This window comes from Hyperolius riggenbachi, chromosome 4 (assembly GCF_040937935.1).
Source record: "Hyperolius riggenbachi isolate aHypRig1 chromosome 4, aHypRig1.pri, whole genome shotgun sequence".
Lineage (NCBI taxonomy): Eukaryota > Metazoa > Chordata > Amphibia > Anura > Hyperoliidae > Hyperolius > Hyperolius riggenbachi.
The window spans coordinates 133,140,233-133,162,734 of NC_090649.1; the positions used below are offsets into that span (position 1 = coordinate 133,140,233).

The 22,502-nt window shown below is 42.5% G+C and overlaps 1 protein-coding gene across 5 annotated transcripts in view; it reads right to left on the minus strand.

Annotated features, from left to right (window-relative positions):
- Nucleotides 1-22,502, minus strand: part of LOC137571506 (glypican-5-like) — a 557,948-nt gene that overhangs the window by 299,637 nt on the left and 235,809 nt on the right. For all 5 annotated transcript variants that reach the window (XM_068280728.1, XM_068280727.1, XM_068280726.1 and 2 more), the window contains one exon: nucleotides 5,240-5,934. In XM_068280728.1, coding sequence (XP_068136829.1) covers nucleotides 5,240-5,934 — 695 coding nt within the window. The remainder of the gene's footprint in view (nucleotides 1-5,239; nucleotides 5,935-22,502) is intronic.

Consider the following 22,502-nt stretch of genomic DNA (forward strand, 5'->3'; position numbering starts at 1 on the left):
TTTGTAGTACGGAGACATGCTCTCTTTCTTTTTTTATTTGCAATCACATTTTTGTAAAAATCAAAAATTAAAATATAAACATATTTACAAATCATCAGTAATAAATAGTTAATGTTACAGAAATCTTAAATATGAAATTGACAAAATTTTACAACTGTAATAAAAAAAAATAAAAAAAACAGTGCAAAAGTAGGAGGCCGGTCTGGGTTGAGCTGGAATTTGAAGATAAGGCCCAGCAAAACCACAAAATTCTATATTACCACTTGAAAAACAAAAAGACACAGGAGGAAGTTTAGGGGCTGTGGGGGGACAAATGGGGCTAGATTTCAGGCAAGGCCACCAAGGCTTGGGTCTTGGGCGGCTGCAGCCCAAGGGGGTACTTGGCCATGAAAAAAGGGTTGCTACATATGAAAGAAAAGCACATGAAAAGGGAAGCTGATGTCCAAGAGATCTGTGCATGAAAGAGCGGGGCTGCTGTACGTGGAATGGAAGAGGGGGCTGCATATGGAATGTTGGAATGCTGCACTTGGAAGTGGAGCCCCAGTATACTTGGCCAAGGGGCAAAAAAAAAGTATAAATCCGGCCTTGCGGACGAAGCAGGTAATTTGGGTGCTAGCAAAGCTTCGGTTACATGGCGGGTTGCATTTTGCATAGTTTCTATCCAGTGGTTCCTGGAACTGCTCGTCGTTACAGCAGCACAAAGGAGAATGGCCAGGATAAGAAGATGCTCATTACATAAGTGCATCTAACCAGTCTTAATCCTAGTCTCTACTCTCTAATCATTATAATTATTTCTAATCCATTTCATAGCTTGTTCATCTACTCTTTGTTTTTTCTACTCTTTTTTTTCCTAACAGAAGCTCAACAATGGAATGAAAGAAGACATTAAATTTTAATTCACTCAACTGCAATCCTGCCCTGGAGGAAGGAGAGGATTTTCCCACAAAATATTGCTCGCCTGTTAGATTCCATAAACTGTACTGTACAAGATGTAGGCTGCACACTATTCCCCACAATGCAGGCTGCAATCATCATGCAACCATTGTCATGAGATCCACACAATAGAGAAAACAGACCAGAATATTCCCCTACAATAAAGTATGGCCAGCACTTGTAGGTGTATTTCAACATTGAGGGATATTCTGTTATTTATCATAATTATTGATTTATACAGCCCTGTTTCTAGAGGCGGGTGTCAGCCTGGGGTGCAGTGAAGGAGAGGGGAGCAGCAGACACCCTAGGACACAGCTTCGGGGAGGGGAGCCAGAACCCCCACAGTGCTCCCCCTTCTCCAGCGCTGTTCATTACTTCCTGAATAGCAGGAATTAGTGAGCGGCACTGGAGACAGAGGAGCTCAGCGGTATATGGACCTCCAACGTTTGGAGTCTGAAAGGAGGGAAGTTTGCACTACAACCGCTACCCGCTGCTTAAACTGTGCCATGGGGGGGGGGGGGAGAATAACGGAGGACGGGCCCGAGGAGAGGGAGGGAGGATTCAGGCCCCCCCCAAAGGCCCATTGCTCCCCCCTCCTTCACTTTAATAACCCAGAGCCTACCAAAGCTCTTGGGGGCACCTATACCTGGCTACCTATAATGTGGGCAACTATACCTAGCTACTTATACTCATGCACCTGGCTACCTATACTCTAGGCACCCATACTTGGCTTATACTAAGAATACACCTAACTACCTATACTGGAGGGCTAAATACCGCATTGCAAGTTATGGTGGACCAGGGGCGGAGTTGCGCAAGACCATGGACGGGTTTATGACGGCAGAGTTATTGCAGATGGGGGCAGAGTTATGTCAGCTACAGCGGGCTCTAGATTCTCTGGGCTCCATACAGCAGTATAACTTGTACTGCTCTCATGGCAACTCTGCTCTTGTTGGATAAGTCTCTTTTTCCGAACCAGAGCTCCGACTCAGGTTCCCTTTAACTGCTTCCGGACCTTGAAGATTGAAATCTACGCCCTGTTTTTATCCTGTTATTCCTGACAGGGCGAAGATTTCAATCATTCAGTCGCACGCTACCCCATTTTGGTAATAGAAGTTTAAAAAAAAACATAAAAATTTGAATAAACAGATAATACAACAACAACAACAAATAACATCTGTAAAGCAGTTTTCTCCGGTAGGACTCAAAGTACATAAGCATGGCTCAGACCAGTAATTGATTGATTGCTAAATTGTGGTACAGGGGAAGAATTCTATAGGTGTGCAAATGCCAGGCCTAAATAGGTGGCTTTTCAGTCTGGATTTGAATAACTCCAAGAATGGGGCTGTCTTTGCTGGGTGTGGTAGGGAATTCCAAAGGGTAGGGGCAGCATCACAGAAAGCTCTGGCTCCAAAGGATTTGAGGTGCACTCTGGAAGTGACCAAGTTTATGGAACCTGCTGATCTACGGTTGTGAGATGTGAGGTGCAGTTTTTGAAAGTCCTTCATGTATCCAGGGCCCAAATTTTGTATAAAAAAAGCCGTATATCATTACAAACGCAAATCTGTGGGGGCAGTTAGGCTGACTGCAAAGGCTGTCAAAGCAAACGCCAATATGCTTTATCACCATAATGTAAACATCCATCCCCTTCTGTACGTTAAACGCAATAACCTTATCTTATTGTAATCATTGGACTGATATTGTTGTAGGCAATGCAGACAAGCATGCTCTGTATACAGGACGTCCCTCAGCATGTACAAAATGTACTAGCGCATTACTCCAATCTCTCATGGCTTAACAAACCGAGACAAGTGTTTAGATCAGTGATATGAAGGCTGACAGTGTCCGACATCCCCCTCAGACGCCAGGAATCCCGGCAGGGGGAATTATAACCCGGCTCCGCACTGAGGCCAGTGGATGTTTCAAGGTTTGGGAAACGAGTCAAGCCTTGGCACTGACAGCCTGGCTCAGCCTTCACAGGAGCTCTCCCAGTTGCTGAGGTCAGCTTGCCTCTTCTGTGGATGATGAGAAAGGCATTTGCTGAAACAGACACAGTGTGACGGGTGACACGGACATTTCTGCCCAGAGAAAGAGGACTTTTCATAAAAGCAAATATTACTGTGTCCTTTGTACCCTTGTTTGTGTAACAGGTCACTGGTTTGTAATAAAAGCAGAGACTGTGCGGCTGTTACTCTGCAGACCTACTACGAAGCAGAAGCGAGTATAGCTAAAGCACAACCGGTGGTGACACAAGACAAATATTCAAGTTATTTAAAAACTGGTGTCCTTCAGTGCCCCTAATAATAATAATAATAATAATAATAATAATATAGCCATTCTCCTGGTTCAAGGTACACCGCAGAAGAACAAATAACGTTTGCATCAACTGCCTTAGAAGTCACATTCTACCCACTGAATGCTTCAAATGTTCATGATAGTGTTTATCAAACACTACTGGGTGCTTCAAGAGAACCCGAGGCGGTGCAAGGGAGGGCAGATTGGACACAAAGGCATGTTTCCTGCCTTATGCCATACCTCTGTGACCCCATAAGTCTCTCTCTGCCCCACCGCAGCGCTATAACCCCCTAGAAATTGGCAACAATAATTGTCGCTAGTCTCGAGGGAAAAGGAGGAGAGGGATTCCCTGCTCAAAACGCCCACTAGGGGCGTTCTTGCAGGCTTTCCCAAGCTGCCATTGGGAAGCGGTCTCTCCCTGGTCACGCCCCCTTCCGCTCTCCCGCTTCCCTGCACACTGATAGAGCATCTTGCTCTCCTTCCAGCATTGTGACCCCAAAGGTCACGAAAGTGAAAGTATGGAGTTGCAGTATGGAGAGCGGCGTGGATGCCGGCTACCTGATCCACCCAGCCCACGGATCAGGTAGCATAGTATTTGTTTTTAATTTTATGTGCTCACCTTGGGCTCCCTTTAAAGGACCACTATAGTGAAAAATTGTCAAATTTCAAATACATTTCCATACATACTTCGAAAAAGTACTTTCCTCCCAGAGTAAAATGCCCTACAAATTACTTGTCACCTATATCGCTGTCACTTACAGTTAGATAGTAAAATTCTAAAAGATCTGACTTCTGTTCAGTAACTGAAAATAAACAAAACTCTGAGAATCCCCTATGAGAAGATAGATTAGTCCAAAATCTGGCAGATTTAACTATTTATCTTCCTTTGACTGATGATATCCTATATTCAAGATGGATATCTACCCATTAGCCACAATAAGCCCGGTGCAGCCTTCTCTGCAGATATTGCAGATAAAGGGGAGGCTACAATATAGAAACATGTGACAGGATCCTAATCCAGGCTTCTCACACAAACCCTTCCTCTTACGATGCCTAACCCTAACCAACAATGCCTCTCCCCAGGGGCATAGCAACAGAGGTTGCAGAGGTTGCGACCGCATCGGGGCCTTTGGGCCAGAGGGGCCTCGAAGGGCCCTCCCTCAACTGCAGTATTAGCTCTCTATTGGCTCTGTGCTCATAATAATGCCTTCTATAGATAATTTGAATAGTAGTAATCATTAACAAACTGTTCCTTATTCCCTTCTTGCACCTCTGACACTGTAGCTGCTATTGGCAGATTTTGGTGAACTGTATTAATTGTTACATATAGAGTGTTTGGGGAGCTCCAACGTAAGACTTGCATCAGGGCCCACAGCTCCATAACTACGCCACTACCTCTCCCTGTCTAACCCCCCCCCCCCCAGCAAATGCCTTACCCTAACGGGCCCCCCCAACCCTAGCCAACTCCTCACCCTCCCCTCAATATTCGCTGATAACCCTAACCCTCCCTCTACTTCTCTTGCAAACCTTGCTAATATAATCACCGTCTTTACCGCTAAATACTGCCTCATGCTGATTAATGGGTGCCAGCAGCCAGAATCTGATTTTTTTTAACCTGACGGGGTTAAGTTAGCATATCAAGAGGACTAACTATCCCAGACCTTTAAGTAACTGCTGGGATCATTCGACCTCTCTGAAGTGTTTTTTTCCATAGCAAAAGTATGATGATTTTTCCTAACTAGCTCTGTACGGGATGGGGGCAGAATCTGAATTTTATTGGGCACCCCCTGTCGGCGTCCAAATTACCTGCTTGGGAAGAGACTACTTTTTCTCAGTAGTAGTGGCGTGTCAATGAAGAGGCCACACACTAAAGTCCCATTCTGGCTGTGTATTGATTGCTAGCAATCACAAAAGCAGTTCAAGGACAGGTTTGGTCTCTAAAAGACAGCTTATTCCTCCTAGATATGGATGGTAACAGCATCTAGGATGAAATATCACTGTGCACACTTACCATTCTGGAGAGGTGGGATCCCTCTGACTCTGCATACTGAATGGACTGATCGATTACATCCCTGATCCCCAGGAGAGCTTGCTCTAGATCATGTGACCCTGATATCTGATCAGCAAGGTGTTCCACCAAATTGATGAATTCTCTCCAAGGGGCATCCAGACTTGCCAGGCTGGCCAAGCATCCTCTCATCACATTGAGACAGTAGCCAACACATGGGCGGATAAGGGTCAGCCCCTGGCAGTGGGGACAGTATTGCATTTTCACCAGTGCATGTATACACTCCCGTGTCAAGCCTGCGTGCTCAGTGCTGTTTATAACCTGCTCTGCCATGCTCAGTGCCTGCTTCATCATCCTGCTGGTCCACAATGCTCTGGACAACTGTGCCATCAGTTCCTGGGAATAATTCCCAAAGGGGTTAATGTCTTGTCTGGTTAGGCGAAGGCAGTCTAAGTAATCATCAGAAAGGGATACTATCCTTGGGTTTATAAAATGGTTGTAAACCAGAGGAAAGAGTGCGTCTAAAAAGCGAGATAAGGCATCTTCCAATGGCATGTCCGCTCCCATGATGTTGAGAGAGAGGTCGGTAAAGAGTTCCTTCACAGGCTCCTGTACATCTTGTGCCATGGGCCGGTACTTGCTGTGAAATAAGGACAGTGTGTTGTTGGTGGCCATGTCAATCAAGTAGGTGAATGTATCTGAAAGAAACAGAAAGAAGAATACACAAATCACTCACTGGAATGCTGGAAAAAAATTACAAAACTCATCATTACCTCCAATGCGTTCCAGAGGCATTTGCAGTGAACACAGAAAAGCTTTGTAAATAATAAACTTGGACGCAGACTCGAGTGTCTCGTTTAATGCCTTATGTTTTTACAGTTCTGCTATGCTCAGTAGGATTAGTCCACCAAAGCATAAGATTAGTCATAGGAAAATGTTATCTTATGTATGTTATGAAATTGTACATAGAATAGGGCAGGGGCGCAGTAGGTGCAGGGGAGCCTGGTAGGAACCCCCCCCCCCCCCCCTTTCAGTGCTCTCGTTTTTTGTTTTTTTTAATATATCCTTATCTGTTGGTTTGAGTTTGGTTTTTTTTTTGGGGGGGGGGGGGGGGGCTCAGGGTCCCAAACAAAGTTTCGCAGAGGGGCCCAGTGACTTCTAGTTATGTCCCTGCTTACATGTGAAGGTTCTTCAAGTGAACCTTAAACCCAGAACTGCACAAGGGAATTTATTAAAGCAGCTGTGTTGAATAGTGTAAATTATAAGTATTATAAGGAAATAAACTTTTGGGGCTTGATTCACTAACCGGCGCCAAGTGTTAGCGCCGGTGTGAAAAGCCTATTTTTGCCCCTAGTGCGCGCAAATCTACTTCACACGCAGCCCCGCACACTGCGCGCACAGCACGGGTGCGCTTATATTAGTGCGCAGTGTGATGATAACGTCACACCTGGTGCGACGATAATGGCGCATCTGGTGCCCCCGAAGCGCCGTTTCAGGGGCACCCGATGCGCCGTTGTCAAGGGGCAGCGGGTGCGACATTATTGTCGCACCGCGCACTAATATAGGCGCACCCGCGCTGCACGCTCAGTGAGCGGTACTAAGACTGATGTGTGGGCACAAACTACTTAGTGCCGTAGTTTGCGCCCACTAAGTGATAAGGCACACTAACCGGCTTAGCGCCGGTGAGTGAATCAAGCACTTTGTGTCTTAGTGTAGCACTCCTGTCTTCTTTAATTCTGCCCTTGCAGTATGCTTAATTCTGACCTTCCCTCTCTGCAGTACCTAGCTAACCCTAACAGAAAGCTCTACCTGATTGTGACACATATCTCTCCGACAAATAACCAACAAATCAGCATAAATATAAAGTAATTTATTCAACCATAGATTCACCTATGGATAGTTTTACTAAAAAAATCTATAATTCATTATTCAGAAAATCAGAAAGCCTTCAAATCTTTTTGCCTTTTCATTACGTCATCTGGCTTACCATAAGACTCAAGAATATAACTGTTGAACAATAAAAACTAAGTGTGATACACCAAAATGGCCACATGATGGTATTGTGTATTATTGTGACATGCATCCATGCATATTCTTCTATTCTTTTTTCATTGTTCCTGTTTTCCCCTCATCTACTTGTCACCATGTAATTATGCTTTCTCCAGATGAGATGCTGAATAGCTGCTATCCCTGATGTCGAAAAAGTAAAGTTAAAGTGGGATTTTACTCCCTCAACTAAAATGTCAGTAACTATTCTTAGGTACATAAAAGAACATTTGAAAGCATTCCCAAACATTCCATGTGTGTAAAAAATGTTTACTTTCCCTGCAGAGAGCAGCAAAGGCTTGCTTATCTCTGGTCTTTGGCAAATGTTATTGCCAGTAATAATCTCCCTCTGCCTGTATCTTCACTCACTTCCTTTTCTGCTGAAGTTACTCACCTGTTGCCAGGGCGATGTGCCTATTCCACAGAGGGAGTGAGCAGAATCAAGACACAGACAAAGGCCAGCAATGATTATAATGTGCCTATTAGTCAGAGATAAGCAAGGTTGTATTGCTCTCTGGAGTGAAAGTATACAATTTTACACACAGGGAATGCATGCAAGGCTGTACCGCTCTCTGAAGTGAAAATATACATTTTTTACACATAGGGGATGCTTTCAAATGTTCTCTTATGTGTCTAAGAGTAGTTACTGAAATTTTACTAATAACTGGCCCCCGCATGTCCTCACTCTCGCTCATGTCGCCTTCCTGCACATGCACAGGACAAGGAAAGCGACGTGAGCGAGGACAAGCGAGGCCAGGGCCACACAGGCAACTTGCATGTCGGTAGTACCAAAAACGTAGCCGCAGCAGAAGACTGGAGGATCGGTGAGTGACGGCGCAGGCACAGGGCGGCTGCATGGGGCTGGCAGAAGCTCCAGGTAAATGAAACTCTTTTTTTTTGTAGAACTATCTTCAGGTTCTCTTTAAGTCAATATGCTGGATGATTTATCTCCCCGCTCAGTCATCTGTCAAACTCTACAACTGTACCACCCCAATTACGGCAGTTTGTATGAACATAAAACTTAATTATTTCCTTTAAAATAAAATTACCATATAAAAGAAAAACATAACATTACCACCACCATCATCATCCTGCTATGACAGAGATCACTACCATGACAGACATGTATATTTTCTTTCCTTCTTTCCTCGGGTTTAATGTTTTCCAAACATAATGCATCAGTTCTCAATAAAATATTTTAACAAGCCATACAAAGAATTTAAAAATGCAGATTACATAAACGCTGATGAGAGGAATTACAATTAACGATCCCTGGCAAATCCATTTCCCTTATGAGCACTTACAGGATTCCTTACTGTCTTTGCCAAACAGAGGCTGCAGCTGCTTGAATTTACCATTCCTGTCTCGGATTTCGGCTATCCCTGGAACAGCTACAATCTCACTGAAGTTCAGGATACTTCCAGTCATATACTGTCTATTTTTATGGTATAAAAATGTCTGTTGTTTATTCCATCTGACAGCGTCAGCCAGTATATTACAATATCAGCTTACAACGTGATGGCATATGATCCCGCAGGAAAGGAGGGGAGTGTATATGGAGATTCTACATGACAAGCTCTGTGGTCTGGGTAATGGATGTAGTCTCAATGCACGTGAAGCTAAAAGTGCAGGGGAAAGTCTGTGTCTTGCCTCATCTAGTGTTTTGTAAAATCTCTCTTAAAGAGAATCTGTACTCTAATATTCTTACAATAAAAAGCATACCATTCTATTCATTGTTTTCTCCTGTGCCCCTCTGTGCTGTTTCTGCCACTCTCTGCTGCAATCCTGGCTTGTAATTAACAGTTTTAGGCAGTGTTTACAAACAAACTAACCAGCTTCTAATAGGCTCAGCTAAGCATAGTGTGTGAGTCATTCAGAGTGTGCAGGGGGCCTGCAGAGGGTGTGTATCGCTTCTACCAATCACAAGCAGCCCTGCACATTCCACACAATCAAGCCTTAGCCCGACAAACAGGACAGAGTAAAGATACATTGATTTATTACAGAGACAGTGCAGTTAGGAAAGACTGCAGTAAGCCAGAGCAGATTAGAACAGGCATAGGAACTTATAGGATAGAAGAACTAAGGCTGAAAAATTTGTTACAGAGTCTCTTTAAATGATATGTTCTTTTGATCTGCTGAGTTTGTTTAACCACTTCAGCCGAGCAATTTTCACCTCCCATTCATTCACCAATAACTTTATCACTAATTATCACAATTAATTGATCTATATCTTGTTTTTTTCTGCCACCAATTAGGCTTTCTTTGAGTGGTACATTTTGCTAAGAACTATTTCTTGCTAAATGCATTTTAACAAGAATATTAAGAATTTAAAAAAAAAAAAATCATTATTTCTCATTTTTTGTCCATTATAGATTTAAAATAATACATGCTACCATGATTAAAACCCACACATTCCATTGGCTCATTTGTCACGGATATTACACCATTTAAATTATGTCCCTATCACAATGTATGGTGCCAATATTTTATTGGGAAATAAAGGTGCATTTTTTCAGTTTTGCGTCCATCACGATTTACTAGCTTATAATTTAAAAAAAATACTAGTAATACACCCTCTTGACATGCATATTAAAAAAAAAAGTTCAGACCCTTAGGTAACTATTGATGTTTTTTGTTTTGTTTTGTAAATTGTAATTATTTTTTTTTAGATACAAATTTTATTTGGGTATTTTTTGGGTGTGGGAGGTAATCAGTTAATTTTAAATGTAATTTATTGTTTTTTTGTGTGAAAAAAAAAATGTATGTACATGTAGTTTTACAATTTGGCCACAAGATGGCCACAGGCATTATTTTTTAATTCTGTAAGCTTCCATCCTGTAAGCGAGCATTCTCGTTTACAGGATGTATAAGGAGGACGTGATTTTTTTTTTTCAGAAAGACCGCGGCTTCTTATAAGAAGCGGTCGGTCTTTCTACCGGGGACTTAGATCAATGAGTGGGAACTATGTTCCCATTCATTGATCTCCGGGCTAATTGGGGACGGCGCGGGCGCGTGCAGCAGCAGCCTTTTGGACGTGACAGTAACGTCCAAAAGGCTAAAATGATTAAAGTGTACCCGAGGCGACATGTGACATGATTAGATAACATGTGAATGTACAGCACAACACATATTAATAACCAGGCTGTTTTATTTTGCTGCGTGAAAGAGTTAATTTCTAGGCGTGGAAGTGACAGCTTCTGTTTTGCCAGTACCTTGTTGGGAATGTAGTAAACATCCCTGATAAGCAAATTACAGCCATAAAGGTTTTCCTGGCAGAATACAACTTCCGAGAAGAAGAGGGAGAAAATACATGAACTATTGACCTTTTTTTCTAACTCTGGGACACTTATTAGGCTGGCACTGAGCAGAGACAACAAAACATTCAATCTAGTTTGTAAATGTTTAAATATAAAATAAAACCATGGGATATCTAAAAAAAAATCATTTTAGAAGTAGGAGGATAAATACAACAGTTTATCTCAACAGTTTATTTTCACCTCGGGTTCACATTAATCAAGAGAAAATTGTAAGGGGGTTGGAGGTTCAGTCCATCAAAATATTATTCATTACATTTTGTGTAAATATCAATAAACTGAATCATTCAAAGTCTCTCTCTTTCAGTCTCTCTCTCTGTCAGTGTAAGAGCTGATAATTACAGAGGGATGTGACTTTTCAACGAAACAAGTCTCAATATGAAAACTACATTTTCGCAATTGATTTTTACCTTGATTGTAGTGGTCTTGTTAATTGGAATACAAAACCACCAGGGGGTGTGAAGTCCCCTCTAATGATGCATATTATAACTATTATATACATGGCAGACTGGGAGGAGCACACTCTCCAACAGTGATCCATGGGACTTGCTTTTGAACAATACATCCTAATTGGGTCTCAGAGAAACCTGGCGACTCATTTACAACCTATTTGCACTGGCAGCAGGGGCGTAACTAGAAATCACTGGGCCCCCCTACGAAAATTTGGATGGGGCTCCATTCGCCAACCCGCTCCCCCCACACACACATACGCAGTCATAAGAACAATTGTGCAGAGAATAGAAAGCTTTTTTTCTCTGTGCCCAGACTCCTCAAACATCACTACAGTACACAGCACTTTGGGAGTTGTAGAGAGGCTGGGGGTAGAACAGGGCTGTACACAAGACCCTGCTGAACATTGAATAAGAACTGTCTACAAATCTTTGTCTGCAAAACTTTGTATGATTCCTGAGCAGATGCATCATGCAGTCATTAGAAAAATTACGCAGCGACCAGAAATGTTTTGATCTCCTTGCCCTTAGTTGTCAGTCTCTCAGGACTGGGCCCCCTTGCGGCGCATCCCTTGCAAGGTCTATTGTTACGCCCACTAACTGAAGTAACTATTTGCACTAGCAGCACTTTTTGCAACTTTCAACATTTTTATTATTGCTATATTGATTTAGGTTGAATCCATTTTTGACCTTTTACTGTTGCTCTTTTTTTTTTTTTTTTTTTTTTTACATTTTTTGCCAAAATTCACTGCAGTGGGGGTGTGACTGGTGTATGTGTGTTGGTGGAGTTAGATTTTAAACTGGCAGGTACCTTTTGGTGCAGGGCCATTCTGTGATGCAACATGATGTTGTTTATTAATAAAGGTTAATATATTTTTATGAAACTAGCACTAAAGATTTGTATGTAAACTATTATATTTGGTTTATAAAAAATTAAAAAGGAACTGTAGTGAAAATAATGTGATGAATAAAATGTCTTGTATTTTTTTTTCAATATTCACTTATAAATGTATTTGTCAGTGTTTTGAGTATTGTAAGATCTTTCCTCTCCCCTATTTACATACACTGAAATTTATTACAGGTGGTGTGTCATCTTTAGTACTGGCAACCTATATCGTTGTGTGTTCTGAGCTGGATGAAAAAAACAAAACACCTGGTCTCCTAGTGCACTGGGAGAAGAATGGAACAGAGCTAATAATGTGACATCACTGAGAGGGCGGATCTACACACCAATATACAGCCATATATACTATATTTTTCGGACCAGAAGACGCTCTTGACCATAAGACGAGGAAAAAAAATGGTAAAAAAAATATACTACACCTGGTGCATCCATAGTGCAGGGTCATCTTGTAGACCTTTTACCCCCCAAGTATTATGCACCTCTTGTATACGCCTTTTGCTACTCAGGGAGTGCTGTGATTGGCCAATGACTTCTGTCACCACAGAAGTCATATGGTAACACTCTGCCTACTTTGCGGTGGATCCCTGGTGATTTGGAAGCTTCCAGCGCAAAGCGACCTGGTAAGTGTGCAAGACCCCATACACTTTCATTGCCTTTGCGTTACCCTGCAGTAAAACAGGGTAACACAATGCGCACTTGCAATGCAAATGTAAGAGGGGCCTTAAAGAAAAACATTTTTTTTGTCAGGATCTGCGGAGGCAGATCCTTATCAAGACATTACAGCAATCAGAGTTCACTTCAATGGAAATACTGAGGTCTGCAACAGTTGAACTTGAAGGTTGAAACGCGTTTTATTTACAAGGTGCAATTTACATACACAGTGTACTGATAACCCAGACACTATATACAACAAGTATGCAGGACAATAGCAACATACAAGTCATGGATATGTACAAACTGAGAATTGTACAGTAGCAATGATATATATATATATATATATATATATATATATATATATATATACATATATATACACAAAATGTTACATTATATGTATATACAGATGCAAGACAGGGATCACCATATGTACAATAGCAACACACTGGACATGGAACATACAAACAGACAATCGAACAACAGCAAAGATATATACACAGATATACAGATAACAACAGCAATCTCAGTACACAGTGGGATAGTCAAACAAGCCAATATCAATAACCAGGAGATCAAGATCAACACAGGGAGTAACAAGAGAGTAGTCACACAGGTAGGGATCGAAACCAGGAGATCAGTATAAGTTCAAGAGGCAAGGCAAGGAGCTAGGAACAAGATGTGACCAGAGTACAGGCCTAACAGCACAGAATAACCTAGCAACGTCTTTCTGCTAGCCACAGTCTTAAAGTGGGCCCAAATCTTATTGGCTTCTCGTTGAAGCTATGATCTTTGCTTACTGGCACTTTAATTAGTTAAAGTGGACCCAAATTAAAAATACAAGATTTTTAGAAATAAAATCTATTTTCTAAATTATAATAATAAATAGCAGCCTTTTTTCAGCTGCATGATGACAAATATAAAATATTTTACATTTATTGGAGGAACCGCTCCCTTCCTTTCATATTGCCGGGACAGAATCCAGCAGACTGGTGGAGTTGGAGGTGTCCGGCAATGGAGGAATTGCTAATGGCTGCACCCAGTATAACCCTAGTTATGAAAAGAGAAGGGTGAAAATCATGTACTGAAATGCTCATAGGCTTGAAGGAGTGTTTATTTATCTTTATATGTGTCAGAGTGGTGCAACTAAATATTTTGAAATGTTTGGTTTGGGTCCGCTTTAAATAGAGCAAGTTAGTCATGTGACTCCTCCAAGTGTTCACAGAGCTCCCTCTGCAGGTCAGTTCAGATATTAGAGCATCAAACAATAATAGAGACCCCTGCTGGTGGACAGCAGAAGTTCATGCCAATGCCAAAATTCACCACCAGCAGGATTCCCACAGCATGACATATTTGTTGCAGTTTACAGAACTCCTACAATAAATCTGCAGTGTCTACTTCCTGGCTTCTTGGAAGCTCAGAAAGAGTTAACCTCCTTTGCTTACATATTAGCACATAATTCAGCACACCCATGGCACAGAGCTGACAGCTAAAACTGCAGTTGTGATTACTTGCTGAGAAGTAAGCATTAGACAGGTTGTTCTATTTAAACACACACAAGGCGGACACACAGTGGATTTCTCTGTTTTCATTTTCTCCTGTGCAAAAGTTTAGTACCACTTTAATACAGTTTACTGTATACACTCCTATATTACTCTCAGTACAAATTTACTTCAACAATGATTTTTCTTACACGTGGTCTGGAGATGGTCTTAAAAGTCACCATGGCTCAGAAAAACAGATGCTAAAGCTGAATGGCCAAGTTTATAACCTTTAAATATTCATACGCCGGACTCTCATCAAGTAGGTTTCCTGTTCTCCACGTCAATCATTTCAGAATGCCTAGATCTGCCTGAACCCAGGCGGGAGGTCTGATAACAATATTACTATATCAGCAAGCTGGAAGGGACCTGCAATGTCCCAGTCTAATTATTTCACATTAGGATTTTGGGACTGATACAAGATTTTATCTTAAAATGTGCCTCACCTCATTACCGGTATTTGCAAATAATTTGATTATTTCCAACCATATCTCAAAACAGGTGGGACTGAGTGAGCATTGCACGGTTCCCCAGGGCATAGTTTACAAATAGTACATGCATTCAGCAGAATAATGGCATTCCACAGAGACCGAGCAGTGTGAGGGCAAGGCCTAAATCCACTCATATTATACATGAGCCGCGTAAAATGTAATTCCACACTTATCACCCAGAGACAAATCCTTAGGAACTAGTGGAATGTTTCCCTTTGATAGATTTGATTAAATGCTTTTACGCTGACCAGTTCACATTTTTCAGAGTTGAATAAACAATCTGACTTAATGTATATGCAATTTAGAAACTCATAAATGGTTTATTTTAGTTTCTTGGTTTTCTCTCTATATCATGTGGGTGAAAATTCTAGAGCCTACCTAACTAAGGTTAGGGCTGTTTCACACTGAAAATCAACTGATTCTTTAGCAATGTTCCTGCGACCGAGCCCCAATGCTGCATGCAGCACTTTTGCCCCCTTAGCCCTTAGATAACACTGGAGAAAAAAAGAAATCCAGCAATCCTCAAGTGGACTTTTACTTTAAAAAACACACAGAAAAACACAAAAAAACAACAACAACGGTGTATTATTAGCTAGCAAACGTTTGCAACCCGCACTGGGTCATATCAGACCATAATGGGTCTGCTGAAAGGTTAGGAAAGTCGCACAATAGCAGTCTGGTAAACACATCTCCAGTTAGTCTTGTGGGGGCAATCACTTGCCTGTAATAATCTAAATGCTCATTCACTAACTGTATACTCAAGTGGGATTTCTCTTCAAGCAGTAGGATTAGTCATACTATGCCAGGGGAAAAAAAACACATATATAAATACATAAATACTTTATCTACTTCAATAACACATGTATTGTACTGGCCACGTTTTGATTTCAGTGAATGTTATATAGTAAATGAAGAGAATTCTGTTCCTGGTGGGAACCATGTCTTTTGCCCACAGTTTAGGCTAAATCCTAATGTCATTTCTGCCCTTTACTTTTTTTTCTTTTCTTCTCCAATCGCTGAGTTACCTTAGCCTTGCTTGTAAACACAAGTGAGCAGGGGATCAAGTTTCAGATAAGCAGCTGGCAGGGAAATAAATGGAAGAGGAGGAATATATTATAGATAAAAAGAACCCCCAGCATGCAACTGTTTGGCACTGACTACTAAAGGGCCAGTGCCGATAACTCCAAATCATAACAGCAGAAAAAGTTTTGAAAGTTTTGAATGCAGGATTAGTATCTTTATCACTTAATACACTCAGACCAGTTGCTGTTGAAATTTGATTTTTATGGTGACAATCCCGCTTTTAGCAGTGTTCTTGGTAATGGAGTTGTGAACTTTGGCTGTGGTTCTGCTAAATGAAAGTGTGTAGCAGGGGTGGAGTTTAAATCCAGGGGGCGGGGCACCTAAATCTGGTTTCGCTATGGGTGTTATGAAAACTAAGGCCAACCCTGTACTGGTGTACTTATATAGACTGGAGGCTGATTTTTTTACTATCCATAGGAAAATATAGGTCAGTTTTATTTAGGGTGTTGAGAGGGAAAACTTACAGGGCCTGATCTAATTCACTTTCTCCTAAGTTTTCTCCTAGGTGATATGTTCATATTATCAATAAAATGCCTTTTAAGCCACCAGCAAGCAAGAAAATACTCAGGATAATTTTTTCATACTTTTTCACCTACTGTTTGGTACTTTTTTAATTGCAGAGTGCAAAAGTTATTTAAAACATAAAATGAAAAATTATTTTCAAGAAGAAAATTGGAGTACTCACACCTGATTATTGGCTGAGGCGGGTCATTATCGGTCACTTCAGCCAACCTCAGTCAAGCGTGTGTACGAGGCTTAAAGGGACTCAGAGCTGTAAAAGTAAAAATCTTTTATACATACCTGGGGCTTCCTCCAGCCCCATCCTCTCCTATTGCTCTCACGCCAGCCGTCCTCCTCCCACGCCGTGGGAGCAATAGGAGCGGTAGGAGCGGATGGGGCTGGAGAAAGCCACAAGGTACGGTATGTATAAAATCTTTTCAATTTTACAGCACTAGTACACTTTAAGAGTCGCTAGAACAGCACTAACAATGGAGACTGCTGCTAAGGACACCATGCAACCAAAAAACAAAAAGGAAAGGGAAACAGTGCAGAAAGTGGCTACAGATATGCATATCAGTACAGGTCATTGTGAGGTGCACAAGTCAGATCCTGCTGCAGATAAAATACATACTTTGATGATACTGAAAAGTGCTGGTTTATACAGTCATGGCCAAAATTGTTGGCACCCCAGAAATGTTTCCAGATAATCAAATATTTCTCGCAGAATAGTATTGCATTAACACGTTTTGATATACACACGTTTACTCCCTTTGTGTTTATTGGAACAAAACAAAAAAAAGAGAGGGAAAAAAAACAAATTGGACATAATGTCACACAAAACTCCAAAACTGGGCTGGACAAAATTATCGGCACCCTTAACTTAATATCTGGTTGCACACCCATTGGAAAAAAATAAGTAAAATCAGTTGCCTCCCTTAAGCATCAATAAGCTTCTTACACTTCTCACCCAGAATCTTGGACCACTCTTGCTTTGCAAACTGCTTTAGGTCTCTGTTATTGGAAGGGCACCTCTTCCCAACAGCAATTTTTTTAAAGGTTTCTTTAAGATCTCTCCACAGGTGTTCAATGGGATTTAGATTTGGACTCATTGCTGGCCACTTCAGAACTCTCCAACGTTTTGTTGCCATCCATCTCTGGGTGCTTTTTGACATATGTTTGGGGTCATTGTCCTACTGGAAGACCCAAGATCTCAGACGCAAACCCAGTTTCTGACACTGGGCTTCACAGTGCGACTCCAAATCCTTCAGTAATAGTCAGCTTTCATGATGCCTTGCATATATTTAAGGCACCTAGTGCTTGAGGCAGTAAAACAACCCCAAAACATACTCATTTGTCCACAAGACATTTTCTTAGAATGAGTTTGGCTTACTCGAGTACATTTTGGCAAACTGCAGTCTTGCTTTTTTATGTCTCTGTGTCAGCAGTGGGGTCCTCCTGGGTCTCCTGCTATAGTGTTTCATTTCATTTAAATGTCGATGGATAGTTTGCGCTGCCGCTGACACTGATGCTCCCTGAGCCTGCAGGACAGCTTGAATTTTTTTGGAACTTGTTTGGGGCTGCTTATCCACCATCCGGACTATCCTGCATTGCAACCTTTCGTAAGTTTTTCTCTTCCGTCCACGCCCAGGGAGATTAGCTACAGTGCCATGGGTTGCCAACTTCTTAATAATGTTGTGCACTGTGGACACAGGCAAATATAGATCTCTGGAGATGGACTTGTAACCTTGAGATTGTTGATGTTTTTCCACAATTGTGGTTCTCAAGTCATCAGACAGTTCTCTTCTCCTCTTTCTGTTGTCCATGCTTAGTGTGGCACACACAGACACAGAGCCGGGACAAGGTCCTCCAGCACCCAAGGCTGAGACACCAAAGTGCGTCCCCTCCACCCCGCCCACCACAGCCATCACACACTCATTGCTATTAGACTAAGTGGCGCCCCAGGGCCTCCAATGCCCCCAACACCTTAATCACTAATTACCTGGCTTGCAGTCACTGCCATGTATCCCCTTTTCTTATTTCTCTCTGCTTCAAACACAAAAGGGGAATGACAGCTGAGTGAGTTGTGCGCTGTGTCCTGAGGATAGAGCCTCTCTCACCTCTGCCTCGGCCCGGCCCTGCACAGACACACAATGCAAAGACTAAGTGAACGTCTCTCCTTTTTATCTGCTTTCAGGTGTGATTTTTAAATTGCCCACACCTGTTACTTGCCCCAGATGAGTTTAAAGGAGCCCTGCATGCTTGAAACAATCTTATTTATGTACAATTTTGTAAGGGCACCAATAATTTTGTCCACGCCATATTTGAATTTTGTGTGACATTATTTACAATGTGCTTTTTTCCTCCCTTTTTTGTTTAGTTTCAATACACACAAAAGGAATAAAACGTGTATAGCAAAACATGTGTTACTGCAATACTTTTCTGTGAGATATACTTGATTTTCTGGGAACATTTCTGTGGTGCCAACAATTTCGGCCATGACTGTAGATGCATACCGCTATGAATTGTCATGCTCCAGCAGCTTATGAAATAGACAGTAAAGGATTTATCTAAAGACTCTTCTCATAAAATCCATGACCTTGATTATTATGATTATGCTGCATGATGAACCAGAACCATCATATTGACATTTACCACACCACTAGCAGTGACCACTCTGTCATCTGGCTGACACCAAAAATAGCAGGAATCCTTGTTAAGATTGAATTAGACACGGGGTCCCTGGTCTCAGAAATGACAAACTCAGAATAACTGTTTGAAGACCTAACACCCCAGAAAACTAAATTGCTCCCAAAGCCCCGTCTACACGGGGAGATGTTGTAGCGATCCGGCGGCTCGATTAGCCGCTGGATCGCCTCTTCCGCGTCCTCGCGCGTACCAGCCGCGTCCCCGCTCGCCGCGCGTGTGCCGGATTCGATTCCCCGCTCGTCCCCGCCTTCCGCTCGATTCCCTGCCATTGTCCCCTCGTGGGGAGCGAGCAGGGAATCGGCGGTGAGGAGATCCGTCCTGTCGGATTTTATCAATCGAGCCGCATCAGCGGCTCGATTGATAAGGAACATCGCGGCCGCATCTACGCGCGTAGATGCGGCTTAAAGACATAAAACAGGAGAGAATATTACCAATGAGTGTCATATAAACAGAGGAAGATCAGCAAGCAGAGGAATACTACAGTCATTCCAAATGTATAATACACTCCTGTATTGTACTGACTGGACGCACAGCATGTGGTGCTGGGAATGGTGGAAGAAACTACCAGTCAACTGCACACCTGTTAAAATACCACAGTCAGTGTCACCTGAAGCTTCAAAATTATCAAATAAAAGTGATGCCCTTTCAATCATAAGAAGTATCTAGAGGAAGTTTAGAAACTGTATTCCTGAAGGAAAATGTGCAAGTGCACCAGGGTAATACTTAACATGGCGCAGTGGCAGAGGATGGGGCCAGTAGTGATAGAAGTGTCAGACGTAGTCCAACACTTTGATCCAAAGGGGCTGACGCTGTGCCTGCTATTATCCTAGAACAGTGACCCCTAGTGGCAGCCATTTTTCTTATGTTTGATTATGTCCTTTATTGTACCTATGCTGGAAAAGGCCAATGTCAGACACAGTCTGACACAGAAAAGAGCTGGCACATCCAAAGTCAATCTTTATTGGTTCCATGTAAAAGAATAAGGCCAACGTTTCGGAGCCACTTGGGACCCCTTTATCAAGGCAATGTTTGCTTGGAGGCAAAGATCTGTCTGCTGCTATAGAAAAGTGTAGCGGAAGTGGGAGTCTAGCGAGGTGTATTCATCTGGGATCAGCACTAGGCTGCTGCTGATCTCAGATGAATACACATCACTTTGGATGTGCAAGCTCTTTTCTTTGTTGAATATTGCATAGAGGGCATCATCCCACTTTTTCAGCTGTTGCACTCCCCTTAAAGACTATGGGTTTGATCCTTTAGTGTGACAATACTACAAATGTGATACAGTCTGACATATGATTGGAAAGAGTTAAACCCTGTTTCGGGAGTAGGGCCTGTCTAAGCAAAACGTAGGCCCCAGGGCAAAGGTAATGTGGGGGCCCCCTCCCTAAGCCAGCTTCCCCCCCCCCCACTTCCTGAGGTGGTTTCTAATTGCTCCCCGGGGCCTCTGCACAATGTGTGGCTGCACTGTAATAACTCACCCATCTCGGCGTGCTGCTTCATCTGTGCTCTGTCTTTAGCCCTGCTCCCTGCCTCATGACCTGGGCGCATGTTAAGTGTAAATAACCTGCCCTGGGTCATGGAAAAAAGGCAGGCAGCAGGGATGAAGATGGAGCATGAATGGCGCAGCACACCGGGATAGGTGAGTTATCACTTTGTTGCCAGTCACATATTGTGCAGAGGCCTCGGGAGCAGTTGTGGGAGGGAGGGGGGGGGGGACCAACTAGGGGCTCCAGTGGACCGCCGGGGGAGGGGGGGCGGAGAGGATTGGGTTCAGCAGTGGTTGGGGACCCTGTGGCAATTGTCCCCTTTCCCATAATGGCAGGGTTGGCCCATATAGGGAGTAGGGATGGTCAATAAGATGCTAATAATTCTGGGTTTTATGTAGCTTGAAAATAGACCAATCATATGCAACATTTTCAGTTGATGTGGAAACACGTTTTAAATGGCCAGAGGTTTTATGCAAGAACTCTAGTAACACATGAACAACAACACTTTTGTTTGTGAGTAATGGACTTCAAGAGATAGCGGTGAGTGACCTCTGTGATCAACCTATGCGTAATATGTTGGCGCTTTATAAATACAATAAATAAATAAATAATAAACTGTGTTACTTCAAACCTGTGTCATAGTTTGGCTGAAAGATTTACACACACTCCTTCGGAAGGAGGCAGGTCTGAATCCCGTTGTGTGGAGTGTGTGTTGACATGACAACTGGGGAGGGACCTAATAAGCCTAGTAATGGCTAACCAAAGCTGCATAAATGAGATCCTTGCCCCCCTGTCAATCATCCTGACGAAGCTTGCGGTGGGTGGGCGGGCGCAACGCGTTGATGGCCAGGGTCACTTCCCGTCCTGTGTCAGAGTGTCTCACTCCACGCTGATCTGTGCTGGGAGGATAGGAATGTGCAATTGGAGGTAGCAATAGGCATTTTGCTGGAAACTGAAAATGGAGGAGACCACCGCGCTGTCATCTGACTGGTGAGATTACCAAACTGCTAATGCTGATACTGTGGTACCTCTGGTGTGATCAGCAGAATATGTGCCTTCATGAGACTCTCACCACTGTAATATCAGCTCACCATCATATATGCCTCAGTGATAGTCTGCATTACTCTCCTTCCCTCCCACTCTGAAGAAAATCCGGAGTATGTGGTGCCGGTACCAGTGTAGGTGATGTATGGGTGATGTGTGCTGGGTCATGTGTGAGGAGCGCTCCACAGGCTGTTTTTAAGTGGTTTTAAGGATATAAGGAATCTCTTTCTGTAGTGAAGTTTGATACTGAATAAAGGTTACATTAATTGGGAAATTCCTTAAGCAATTGCTTTGTTTTGTACAATTTATACTTGAAAGATTTACAAAGGCCATAAGGTCCAGGTCAAAGTTTGTCAAGATTTTTAGTATCCCGTTGCAATACAGTTTGTTACTTTTATTATTATATTAGGTTTGTATAGAGCCAGCATCTTCCATGGCTACCACATGTCCATTACCGGTGTTACTCCGTCCTTAGCCAGACCCTTAGGACTCAGTTGGACTTAATGACACTACATCAAAACTGCCAAGTAAGGAATAGCTAGGGACCACAAAGGCCATACCAAACAGATGATATCAATTATGCCCCATGATGCATCACTCCTGAATATACAAATCATCTCTTTATGCCCCTGAAGCCAGCCTCATATCTAGAACCACTATAGCAAGCCTATACATTTTACAGAGCCACACCAACCCCACAGCTTGTTTTGGACTTTTTGGTCCTTATCATTGCATGGCAGGGATTGATTTGGCTCCAGGGGATAGGGCTTGGACCAGTACTATAGAATAAACAGATACTAATGGTGGCACAGAACCACTACGAAACTATAGGGGGATTAAGAGACAGAAAAGCCCTCCTACTAAAAAGCAACACTGAGTGCAATTTGCCTTCTTAAAACGTATTAGCGAGAATTCAGCTTTAAGTGAGCAAATGTGGCTTCCCACAATGCATCACTGTTGAATATACAAATCATCTCTTTATGCCCTTGAAGCCTGCCTCATATCCAGAACCGCTGCTGTACAGCAAGCTTATACATTTTACAGAG